This window comes from Saccoglossus kowalevskii, chromosome 22, assembly GCF_978046115.1.
Source record: "Saccoglossus kowalevskii chromosome 22, keSacKowa6.1, whole genome shotgun sequence".
NCBI classification, from domain to species: Eukaryota; Metazoa; Hemichordata; class Enteropneusta; family Harrimaniidae; genus Saccoglossus; species Saccoglossus kowalevskii.
The window spans coordinates 27,994,263-28,007,402 of NC_140662.1; the positions used below are offsets into that span (position 1 = coordinate 27,994,263).

General features: G+C 34.7%; 2 protein-coding genes across 3 annotated transcripts in view; one reads left to right on the top strand and one right to left on the bottom strand.

The window, feature by feature from the left end:
• Nucleotides 1-1,075: 1,075 nt before the first annotated feature.
• Nucleotides 1,076-9,484, bottom strand: LOC100373038 (2',3'-cyclic-nucleotide 3'-phosphodiesterase-like). The gene is made up of 2 exons (XM_006822613.3): nucleotides 8,671-9,484; nucleotides 1,076-2,522 (listed from the first exon to the last, which is right to left on the bottom strand). The coding sequence occupies exons 1-2, from the start codon at nucleotides 9,458-9,460 to the stop codon at nucleotides 1,825-1,827; spliced, it is 1,488 nt and encodes a 495-aa protein (XP_006822676.3). The 5' UTR covers nucleotides 9,461-9,484; the 3' UTR covers nucleotides 1,076-1,824.
• Nucleotides 9,485-10,043: 559 nt separating this feature from the next.
• The window catches only part of LOC102808472 (protein arginine N-methyltransferase 2-like), a 117,537-nt gene continuing 114,440 nt past the window's right edge, over nucleotides 10,044-13,140 (top strand). Inside the window, exons 1-3 of one of the 2 annotated variants that reach the window (XM_085496161.1) lie at nucleotides 10,044-10,150; nucleotides 11,438-11,620; nucleotides 12,373-12,462. In XM_085496161.1, the coding sequence (XP_085352287.1) occupies nucleotides 11,462-11,620; nucleotides 12,373-12,462 (249 nt within the window). In that variant the 5' untranslated portion in view covers nucleotides 10,044-10,150; nucleotides 11,438-11,461. The other variant, XM_006822610.3, reaches the window with a different exon arrangement.

Below are 13,140 nucleotides of genomic sequence, written 5' to 3' on the forward strand. Positions count from 1 at the left end.
TACCAAAAATTACAAAAATATTCATCAAAATTAGAGAATTGAAGATATCATCATGAAATGAACAAATCTAAGAGAGGTCTTCCCAAGGTACATATACACAAAATATCAAAGCAATAAGGCTTGTAGTTTTCATGAAGAAATTGAAAAAGTAAAAAGTTGACATGGACAACGGACAATCACTCATATGATACGCTCCACTCGACTAAGTTGACAGCGGAGCTAAAAATGTAGGTATACTATCAGAAATTATGAAAGGTGCCAGGATGTGTGACCTTTAGGGTTAGTGCACAACACCCATTGCAGGTCTAGGTTTAGAGAAGCTGCATGACTAATCACCAGGAGTGGCATTTAAATTTTTTTAAATTTAGTTTTAATTTGAGACATTTAAATAAATAAGGTATGTGTGCTACAAATGCAACACAAATATTGTTAATTTCTTGTCACCTTTTTTCAGAAATCGTTTATCAATCCCTGGTAAAAAGGAAGCAGCAAATATACAATAGATAAATGACAGGTAATTTTATTATTCACACAACTGTTTATATTGAAGATCTACAGAAATTTGAATCTAAGTTTTGTGAAATCTTCTATACTTGGATGTAGCAATGAACAACTGCAGTAAATGTCCTCATACTGTACATTACAGGCATCACACCACAACTAGAATAAGCACAGATAATGCAAGAACTTAACATCTTGAACACCTGATTTTTTTGGCCACAATGTTACAACATTTTGCACAGTTTTTTTTTCAATTTCAACCAAGAACTAATCAAGTAATCTGGGACACTCCAGTCATACATGTAGCATATCATTGAAATCTGTTTAGTGGCTTATGAGATATATTTGAAAAACCTTAAATTGGGAAATTTGAAAATTATTCACAAAATTCTGTTAAAAACTACATGTCTGAAATATTCAAAGCACCTATGTACAAAGTGTTATGGAAAATATGAGTGGTCATTAGTTACCTATTATGCAAATTAGATAATTAGTATGCATTAAAATATGTAGTGAAGTCATTACAATTTGCTACTCAGAAATGAGGTCGAGAAAAACAAAACAAGGAAGTTGATTTAATCTCTTTAGAAATTAAAAATACTTTATTTTTCTCAATATAGATGTATATTAATAATAGACCAATTTCATGTCTAGCGCCCTCACTACTTTCTGTCTGCTAAAACTCAGAATGAGGCCAATGGGGATATAAGCTATGATGATCACACACAGTTCTACATAATGGCACTACTCAGTGTTTACTCATTTAGTTGCAGGTACACGATGATAATTTTTACATAGAAAAAATGTCAAATAAAACAGCTATTTGAAGAAGTTAAAATTAACACATCACCTGTTATTCATGGAGCGGTGTGTTAAATAATATACAACAATGTAATAAAACCGTGAGATTGCTTAGATGCTTAGATCCTTGATGCATAATAATGGTACATTGCTAACATAAAATAACCTCCCCATAAAGTACTAGGATATGTGACCTTAGGGTCATGTCAACTTGAATTTACACTCTAAATTTGTACAATCCTAATTCACTTCATTGTTGTTCAAATGTTGTATAGGTATAGTCATAAAGTAAACACACTTTTAAAATACACAAAGGAAAACACATCAGAGCTAAACAGAAAAATATCTATCTGCAAATTCATTGTAATAAAATACAATACAAACAGCGGCTTTATAGTTCATTGTTAAATAGATGCACTTGAGACTCTAGAGGGCGCATCACAACCAATAGGATAACCAAATGACACCAAGCAACAGAATAAATGAAACAATTCCCTTTGTTTTTCTGTAGAGAATAGTGTATTAATAGAATCCAGTGAAAAGTGTATCAGCAGATATCATCTCATTCAGATACACCACCCAGGCTTTGTTGTCATAGCAACGCAGTGTTGCACCATCCAGATTAATCTGTGTAACATCAGTGTCCCTCGTCTCAGCTGCTTTTTTCTCAAGCTGTATAATGTTCACTAAGTCCAGACCTGTTTGTACAGCACTGACACCAGCAGCACATCCTAGTGTCATATGTGCACGGCTACCAACACCACTTGTTGGACGATAATTTAACACTAGGCTGCTGTTGTATTGTTCCATATCAATCGAGTCGCTATCTGAGGAATCACAAAGGTCATCAAACTCTGTACTGTTGCTATTAGCAACACCACCTTGACGAGGCCTCCAGCCTCTTGCTTTCATCTGTAGAGCAATTTGCGCTTCTTTCCTATTAGCAATTTCCAGTTTATCTTCTTGTCCCCAAAGTGTAATTTCTTGGGGCGTAAGTTTGATCCTCACACCAAATGTCCTCGAAGTGATGAAGAAACCAATGAAGTGAAGAGTGAATGCTTTACCAATTGATTTTCGCACAACATCTTTGTTAGCGTACTCGTAACTCTCGGGAACCTTGCCCCTGCCGCAAAACATCGCAGTACAATGCAGCATGTGCGAACCAGTGCTGAAGGTCTCAGAGGAAAAGTAATCGTCAAAATTTAACCTTGCATTGGGATCTACAAAAAGAAACATATTATTGTTAGAAGGTTTGATGTAAAAACTTGTTGATTACAGTCTGTTTACAGACATAATTATATTATGTCGTGTGTTATGTGTTTTCAGTATGATTGGAAGTTAAAGCCAAAGTAAATTTCAGTTTTGTATCTACTGAGCAGCTTACTTAGCATAATGCAATGCATCATTGGAAAAAAATTCAAGATTTTTATTTGCTGAATAGACTAGTATATAAGAAAGTCTACATACATGTATGTTGATATCTATTTTTTTTTAAATATAGGTTTAGACACATTGTTGCATTATATTGAGTCATGTATTACCCTCCCCCTCTCAATATTCTCATATAACCCACATACAGTACTATCACATTTATATAAACAATTTGGTTTGTGACCCAATTATTTTCACATATGGCATTGTATAACAATAAGCAATCTATTCAAAATTACAAAGAATTTCAAGAAACTATATTTAGCAACCCTTAATAATATGGTATGAAAAGTATAAAAAAAAATTGACATTGGTTTAGGTTTTGGGTCAAAAATCATGAGACTGAGAGATTCCAAATACAGGTGAAAAAGCAGGGCCAATAAGTGTCAAAGATCATAATGGAGGGTCAAAATGGTCATGAAGGAGTGTCACAAATCATGATGGAGGGAAAATATTATGATGGAGGAAAAATATCATGATGGAGGGGCAGAAATTATGACAGAGGGTCAAAAATCAGGAATTGACCAATCTAGAAATAGTATTGTGACATCATCTTAGTAAGTTCAAAATTATCCAATCAGCAAGCACTTCATTTTGAATAAGTGAGCATTATCCAATCAGCAAGCACTTCATTTTGAATAAGTGAGCATTATCCAATCAGCAAGCACTTCATTTTGAGTAAGTGAGCATTATCCAATCAGCAAGCACTTCATTTTGAATAATGTGAGCATTATCCAATCAGCAAGCACTTCATTTTGAATAAGTGAGCATTATCCAATCAGCAAGCACTTCATTTTGAATAAGTGAGCATTATTCAATCAGCAAGTACTTCATTTTGAATAAGTGAGCATTATCCAATCAGCAAGCACTTCATTTTGAATAAGTGAGCATTATCCAATCAGCAAGCACTTCATTTTGAATAAGTGAGCATTATCCAATCAGCAAGCACTTCATTTTGAATAAGTGAGCATTATCCAATCAGCAAGCGCTTCATTTTGAATAAGTGAGCATTATCCAATCAGCAAGCACTTCATTTTGAATAAGTAAGCATTATCCAATCAGCAAGCACTTCATTTTGAATAAGTGAGCATTATCTAATCAGCAAGCACTTCATTTTGAATAAGTGAGCATTATCCAATCAGCAAGCACTTCATTTTGAATAATGTGAGCATTATCCAATCAGCAAGCACTTCATTTTGAATAAGTTAGCATTATCCAATCAGCTAGCACTTCATTTTGAATAAGTGAGCATTATTCAATCAGCAAGTACTTCATTTTGAATAAGTGAGCATTATCCAATCAGCAAGCACTTCATTTCGAATAAGTGAGCATTATCCAATCAGCAAGTACTTCATTTTGAATAAGTGAGCATTATCCAATCAGCAAGCACTTCATTTTGAATAAGTGAGCATTATCCAATCAGCAAGCACTTCATTTTGAATAAGTGAGCATTATCCAATCAGCAAGCACTTCATTTTGAATAAGTGAGCATTATCCAATCAGCAAGCACTTCATTTTGAATAAGTGAGCATTATCCAATCAGCAAGCACTTCATTTTGAATAAGTAAGCATTATCCAATCAGCAAGCACTTCATTTTGAATAAGTGAGCATTATCCAATCAGCAAGCACTTCATTTTGAATAAGTGAGCATTATCCAATCAGCAAGCACTTCATTTTGAATAATGTGAGCATTATCTAATCAGCAAGCACTTCATTTTGAATAAGTGAGCATTATCCAATCAGCAAGCACTTCATTTTGAATAAGTGAGCATTATCCAATCAGCAAGCACTTCATTTCGAATAAGTGAGCATTATCCAATCAGCAAGTACTTCATTTTGAATAAGTGAGCATTGTCCAATCAGCAAGCACTTCATTTTGAATAAGTGAGCATTATCCAATCAGCAAGCACTTCATTTTGAATAAGTGAGCATTATTCAATCAGCAAGCACTTCATTTTGAATAAGTGAGCATTTTCCAATCAGCAAGCACTTCATTTTGAATAAGTGAGCATTATCCAATCAGCAAGCACTTCATTTTGAATAAGTGAGCATTATCCAATCAGCAGTCAAAGTCACATAAATGCATGCATGTACATTATAGGTGCAGACAGTGTTCAACTCTTGAGCCAATCAATATTTAAAATTGTTATATGCATCAAGATTTCAATGTGCAATAAAAAATTTGATTACTAATTTAAAATGTATGGGTGATTATTATAAATATCTGGACATGAACTTCATGGAGTCATCAAAAGTTATTGCCTTAATGCTCAACTTAGTTAAGCAGAGTGCCTTTCAAAAAAGAAAGATTTCTATAGTATGAAGCAATGTTATCAAGCTTTGTCGTCAGTGACCTCTTAACCCCTAGAATAGGTTATTTATTTACTGTGTTGTTGACATGGTTATCTTGATTTACAACACAATTTGAAATACATTGTACTTATATGAGCACTGCAGGGTTCTCCACGAGGGGTTTTTACAGGGCGCCGCGCCCTGTTATCTGAAATTGGCGCCCTGTTTAAATTGTCAGCGCCCTGTTATATTTCCTGTGCGCCCTGCATGGTCCCATACAAAGAATTGTTTACAAAACAGGACAACACTCATTGTCTTCTGAAGATGATTCATCGTGCTCAGGGTAACTGGTTCATTGTTTTAAGGTGCAACTGTGAAAATTCCGGTTTGTTATCGTAGCAGGTCACCGTGAGGTGATAACACCACCAAACAAAAAGTTACAAGTTTTTTCAACACGATTAAAAATGAACATGTGGCCCAGAAAAGTGCATTACCGTGCCCATATTTTTACTGCCAGGGTGACGTCAAATATATAAAATTGTCATCGGTAAAACCATTCGTTAAACATAAGGTCTATGGTTAAACCCAAGTTCACGCCGTGACTAGGTAGCGGCAACATCGTCACCGCCGAGTGGAACAAAGGCAGCAACTGGGCAGCTATGCACTTGCATGATCGGTAAACGACCAGCGCAGCCGACGTACCATCACAGACATTGCTGATCACCAAGAAGTCCACACGAATGCTTGCTTGAACATGTAAATGTTTACATTTAAATGTCACTATTTAAAGTTGAATTTTCTTTAAATCACGATTTAAAAACCCCGGTAAAACGGCCATGCTTTCAACTCGCATCATAAGTGGAAGAAATAAATTTACTTGTGTTCTTTTGGAACAAATATTCTGATTGGTTGTTTTTCGCGTCAATGCGTGGCTTTGGCCAATCAAAAGCATCGTTACATAGTATCAGGGTGCACACAGTAAAATGAACTGTTTCCGGGTCATAGCTGTTTTCAACGAAGCAGACATCAACAAACTTTCGATTCGAATGAAAATTATTCTTTTAAATATGTATTTTGTTTTTTTATACCTAATTCTATTATTTTTGATTGTAACTGTTAACTGCAGATCGAAAATCTTCTATTGTGTATATTTTATTTCGTTTGATCACCTTGGTTTTTGGTGCCATTCATGCAAGTTTTTAAATGAACCAATTGCGAACGTTTGTGCGACATATATTTATTTTGCTTCGTCCGAATAAATATAAATCATCAATATAAATTTTTGCTAATAATTAAATAAAGCATGTATGTATCTATTTGGGAAAATAAATTAACAAACTTGTTACGTTTTTTTCTGGACGCGATCATTACTTGTAAACAACTGATGTCGCCGCTTGAGGAATTGTGCAGCTAAAATCAGCTGATTGTACGTGCTGACGTTTACTTAATAATAGCTCTTCAAAATTCCTATTCATTTTGTAATAATAAATATATATTATGCATATGTAATAATATGTAGATTAATAGATTTTTTGGTTTCTATTTTTCAACATCCTTGCCAATGATGCACGTTACAAATGTGCCACGCCCACTTCACATTGGCGCGCCCTGTTTAATTTTCAAACCGTGGAGAACCCTGAGCAGCCAGTGCAAATTGTTTGTCGTCTTTCACCTCGAGCTCACGCCAATCTAAACACTGACATTGTTTACTGTAAAATACTTTATTTTAGCTGGATTTAATTTTCGCTGAATAGGCTTCTTTTGGTGTTTTGTATGTAATTTATTTTCACTGATTTTTGGACAAGTTTAATGTAAAATATAGGAAAAAAGGTATATTCGCTGGATTTTATTTTCACTAAAACATTCGTTCAGCGAAAATAGAGAAAATTGATTCCAAGTGAAAAGTATTCCACAGAATTAGCAGCATGGCATTATAAAACAAATTTCTAGTTACATGTCGTAAACATCAAGCAGTTTTTTTCAATAAATCTGGGAATCTTTTGATCACTTGAAATGATAAACATTTCATTTCTGTAACAGGGACAATTTTCAGCTACATGTGACCTAGAAAAACTTTTCTGTTCTATGATTGCATGAATGTTATTTGTAAGAGAGAAACTATGATTTCAAATTGTATAGCTACACTGTATGCAGTGATCTGGAATATGTATTAAAGGTTTCTTGTACTGGTTAATCACTGTGCTGCAATAAGAATCAAGATCAAGAATCTGTCTATAATTGTCAGTTACATGTATAAGCTTTCTGTTAAGAGTGACAATCTTTTCATTTTAACCAAAACAAAATTTTAATTGATTATCTATTTTTCATCAATTTCAAAGTTAATGACCAAGCACACCATTATGTCTTAAGGAGAACAATTCACAGCTGAATCTCAGATATGCTGAATATATTGAAAAAGTTCATAAACTTGTTTTACAAGCCAGTCAGGTAAGGAATTATTACAGAACTTACTTGACATGACTTAAGCCTTCTTGATATGAAACATTTACTTATCAAATATGCGATTCTATTAGAGATGCAAGTTATTAAACTGTTTTCATTGAAACTGAAATAAGCTTTTCGCTATGTATCCGTGCAATGAATTTAAAATTATAAATTAAATAAGCTTTGATTGTAATACAGTCTGGTGTTAGATTAGCACAATTACTGTACTATGTATGACTGCTAATCATGCACCAACAACGGCAGATTCATTTTGTATGGTCCATGTAACCATAGTAACAATTACCATTGCATATGGTCTGTTCAATACATGTATTTAAATGGCTGTAGTGGTTAAGCTGTGTTGTGTTCAATATGGGACCCATAGTGACGTATACAACAAGTGTAAAATAAATTTTATGGGGGGTTATTTTGTGAAAGGTGAAAATTGTCTTTGTAATTGAAAAGCCAGTTGAGGTTGAATTTTAAATTTAGACACTGTTATAATACTATTGTATACATGATATACATTAATTTACTAAAAGCTTCTTTGTATGAATTTGCTATTTGTTTTAGAGAATTGTGCACATTTGCACGTTTCACACATTGTCCTATGTTTTTTTAGTTACATCAGCAGGTCTATTTTTCAGTTGTTTTGTGTTCCCTAGTTACGACAGGTCTATTTTTCATATTTCATAATCGACTCAAATACTATTGTTCTATGCACACATAAATTTAGTGTTTTCGGTAACTGTAGCTACCCATATTTTATGCAAATGAGCTCAAATTTATTCATTTTTTATGCAAATTAGCCAATGGTGTAATTTTTCATTTCATGTACTTATTTTTATGCACTGAACGTTAATTTAAAGAAAATATGAAAATTAACTTATATACATTATCGGCAATCCATGCTGGCCAGCAAGTTCCCCTTCATACGTTACAAGGGGTATTTGAGTATGCAAATGAGAAGTTTTAAAACACATAAAAATAAAATTGGCGTAGATTGAGTTTAAAACCCATTTATTTTGTACTTAATAACACAAATAATAATACTATTGATGTACCAATAAATGATTTTGGGTCAGAAAATAGCATGCATTTCACAGGCACTTAAAGTGCATGTTTTCTTAACCCTTTTGTCTGTGGTAAATAGCTGTAAACAAACAACTATTGAGACAATACATTTTCATGATACATACCTCCAACAACACACATCTTGAACTGTTCTCTGAACTCTGGAATGTGCTGCAGCTCATGGTAGAACTTCCTACTAATGTCCCTTATTCTTGCAGAGTCTTGATAATTCAGAAACCAACCAAAGAACTGCGGCATCACATGTTCAAAGCTGATAACCTTCTTCTGTAGAACATCAATCGATACATTGTGTTTGTTTTTCATGGCAAGCTCAAGTGCGTTAAATCGCCAAGCAGTTTTTGGTTCCACTAAGACGACTGTATAGTTAGCTTGATTAGCTAAAGATACATAGAACTTCATTTCCCAGCTACGTACATTGGTATTATCAATGATGACAACATTAATTCCTTTCTCACATGCATCTTTGGCACAGGCCTGACATTTTTCATGAACAGCTTGCAAGTCTGCTTGTACAAAGACGTATTGTCCGTCCACCATGCGAAAATCATCAGCAGAACATATAATAGAATTCAAGTAAGTTTCTCTGATGACGTCAGCAATGACTGATTTACCACTTCCCGGCAATCCTCTCATGATGAACATTACTTTCGACTGCTTTATATGTGCAATGGTTTTAGGGTCCCTTAAAAATGAGTAGTTGAGGCACGGGTCTGTATTCATGGTGAGGTCGGCATTACAGGCTGCGGCTTCCGAATGAAATTCATCCACTGATGAATATGATGTACATGTTTTTACAGCAGGGGAAGCTGCTTTGATTCGGGGCTTGCCATCCACCTCTGATGAATCTACGCTTCTCCTTGGTTTCCTACCCCTGCCATAGTACCACGATTTCATGTTTGGCAGTACATTAAAAACAACATATGCTGCAGCCAGTGTTGCAACTGTGGTGACAACAGCAGTTTTTATAGTTAGAGACACAAGCTGGTCGGGTCCCATGACGTTTTGTGGTTATTTTTATCTCAAATATATGACAGATTGTTAACTAATTCCTAGGTTGCCTCGGGTCAGCTGTCACACACTCGAAAATGAATTGTTGTCAACGCGACACGTACCAGCACCGGTAAGTTAAAACGTAAACAACGAGGTTATAAAGGTACAGAGTACGGGGTTATATATCTTGTGCACGTTTCCTATCTGGGAATTTACTTACTTAGTTGCGTATATCTTGTGCAATATCAATCTTGTTGACTACTACTCGCTGTACCGGGAATTTACGGGTGAGTCACAAGCTATCCCAGGTCATGATATAGCGCCACCAGGTGTTGACTACAAATCCGATCGAACTTTTAACAGTGCCATCGAGATAGACCGAAAGTTTAAGTTTTTGCTATGTTTAAAATGTCAGGTACCACATAGGCGAGTTACAGAGATCGTGTTGGCTGGGAGAGTCGTTTCAGTTTTAAAGCCTCGTTACTTCCGGGTTATGGTAACAAACAACAAACACACAAACCTTTTAACATGGCCGCCCTTGTAGGTTAAGCAGTCGCCGTATTCCAGCAATTTTCTTCTTTCCTCTACATTTCTGTAAGTTTGTGATTTTCAAAGAGTATAATGAGTGAATTTATTGACCAAAACAACCACTGTCTGGTTGAATATCCGTTGAACGATAACACAGCGCAATCAAAAGCAGCCGAATTTCTCCCATGTCGCTGCAAAGAACCGGCGTCGACATCACTGGTCCAGGAAAAACACGGTCTCAAAGCACTCCCATCCCAGGATGAAATGAACGAAGCGAAAACAAATTATGACACCGGCATTCTGAATAACAAGCTGCAAGTAGTCGTAGCCTTTTCTGATTTTAAGGCAGTTGATGATAACCAGGTACGTGTCGCGCGGATAGACTAAACCATCGAAGAAGAAGTGACACTCAAACAAAAAAATACCAGTTGCCTTATAATTATAATTAAGATATCATTAAGATACCTTTTCTTTGTTTGTTTTTCTAACCTTTCAGACCTTGTTCTCTTCTTTTAATTTTATTATGCTTTCTTTTGGTTTTCATTTGTATTTTGTCTTGCCATTTTGAATGTATCTGAAACTTTATTGTATTTTAAATATCTTAATCCTATTAAAACAGTATTATTTCAATAAAGTCATTATCATCATAGACCATAAACAGTTTAGTTAAATATGGCCTTTTATCGATGGGCTATCAAGAAACATATTGACTTTTGGCAATGGAACAAAATTGTCTTTTCTGTGACTAGCCTATAACATTGGTCTCTAGCTAAAAGCGTCAGTGATGGATTTACTTGGCGATGTTCAAATAAGTATTGAGAAAAATATTGAAACGATTCTCAATTAAACATAGATCTTTTTTTTCTAAGTCATGATCACGTTTGGATATTCTTTTAAAATGGGCTGCGGACTACCTGACAAGGAAGATTAGCACTGAGACTGGAGTGTCTTGTCAGCTGGCGTGTGAATTGTGCAGTACCATGCTCATTGGTGAAGACATTGAGTTGAGCGATCCAAACACTGGTTGAAATAGACATTCATTCAGTTCAGTCAACATCATCACAAAAGGGGCCCAGCAGAGGAAAGATGGGTGTTTAGTATAGTGGATAGGTTTTTTAATCCATCTATGGTTATGGTTTTTTCCAAAATTGAAAATGAGTCAATTCACAGATTATACAAATGTTGCTATGGATTTTTTTTTCTTTCACTGTGGCTGATTTCCAGAGATAGGAAATTCTTTTTATTCAAAATTCCATAAAATATTGTCATTAAAATTCATTGTGACAAAGTTCCACTCATTTCTTGAAAGCTGAATTTGGACAAAAATCTTAAATGTGTCTTGTTTTTCTCTAGTTAAGTTTTTGTAGAGGAGATGAAATGCAAATTCTATATAAGCCCAATTCTGATTGGTGGTGGGCTGAAATCCATGGCAATGAGGGATATATTCCAACCAATCACATTACAGAAAAGACCAGAGAAGAATGGGAAGCAGACAGATGGCAGGATGTGGAATATTTCGATAGCTATGCTGATTTGGTAAGCTTTGTCATAAAAACAAAAGCAAATGCTGTCATGGTCACTGATGGCAGTTTTACCAAGAATTTCCAATTTCCATCATAATAAATCATGAAGACGGTCATGGTGGGGACTATGATTCCATGAGGTAGCCCTAAAATAAAATTTTTACAATCAGAGAATTTCGTGGCATTTGAGAAGTCACTTTGCGAAACTCCAGAGAAATTGCTGCAAAATTTTAAGGTATTCACTGACTTTTAAAATCTTAGAAAAAATTGCCTTACAAAGTTGAAGTAGTTTTTCAGATTTCTTTAACGTTTATAGGTTTTATTTTAACACAATTTTGTTTTATGATGTTTATCACTAAACCCAGATAAAAATATATGGTCACAACTATAAAATGTTCTGTAAAAAAAAAAAAAGTTAATGACATAGAACATGATCATAATTATTTAGCATTTTCAAAACAAGAACTTGTGGTAAATTGTTTTGACCCTATTTATTGGGTTGAACACCCACAATCTGTTTTCAAGCAGTTTAAAGTATTTTCAATCTTACCTGAAATGCAGGGATTTTGGCAGAACAGCTAATTTTAAACAGTCACCAGTCCAGCTGTTTAATCAAATATTAATATTTATACAAGTACATGTATAATAATAATACTGTATTTTCTATATTCCATGTGTATACGCTTATGCAAATGACAGACATCGTTTGAGATCAATGAAGATATATACTTTCAATATAGCAATATTATATAATTTTTTTTTTAGAAACTACATTTGGAGATGTTAAGTGATAATGCAAGGACCAATGCATACAAAGATGCTATTATACAGAACGCAGAGTCCTTGTCAAACAAGGTGAGTTTTGTCGCACATATAACTAATTTGTTTTCACTCTTTTAAATGTAATGTTTCTATTTTTCTTTCTTTCTTATTTTTCTTTAATGTGTCCTTTTTTTCTTCAAAAATAATTAGTCCCCGTAGAACCTTGATGCACGTAATTTTTTTTTTCGGATCAAATTCGAAATGGCCGACTGGCGGCCATTTTGTTTTAAAGAATTTAGTTCTGGATCCGTATCCGAGACATGTCTGGATTGATCAAGTTCAAACTACACACACACAAGGTACATCATGTCACAAATATGTATGTGCATTTGTTTCATGATCCCATTAACGATAGCTAAATGGCGGCTGCTTTAAGGCCGAAAATGCATTGAAATTGCACATTTTCACCATTCCGAACCCGGATCTCAGTTATGCATGGACGGATTTCGTTCAAATTTGGTACTTACATTAAACATAATAGGACCTTGATGCACGTCATTTTTTTTTCCGGATCAAGTTCGAAATGGCCGACTGGCGGCCATTTTCTTAAAGAATTCAGTTCTGAATCCGTATCCAAGACATGTCTGGATTGATCAAGTTCAAAATTCACACACACATGGTGCATCATGTCACAAATAGATATGTGCATTTGTTTCATGATCCCATTAACAATAGCCAAATGGCGGCCGCTTTAAGGCCGAAAATGCATTG

Excerpts from the sequence above, each read along its gene's own strand:
- LOC100373038 (XM_006822613.3), bottom strand. The coding sequence starts at position 9,460 with ATGAAATCGTGGTACTATGGCAGGGGTAGGAAACCAAGGAGAAGCGTA. Across the intron at positions 2,523-8,670 it reads CAAGATGTGTGTTGTTGGAG|ATCCCAATGCAAGGTTAAAT; the intron begins GTATGTATCATG and ends TTCTTTTTGTAG.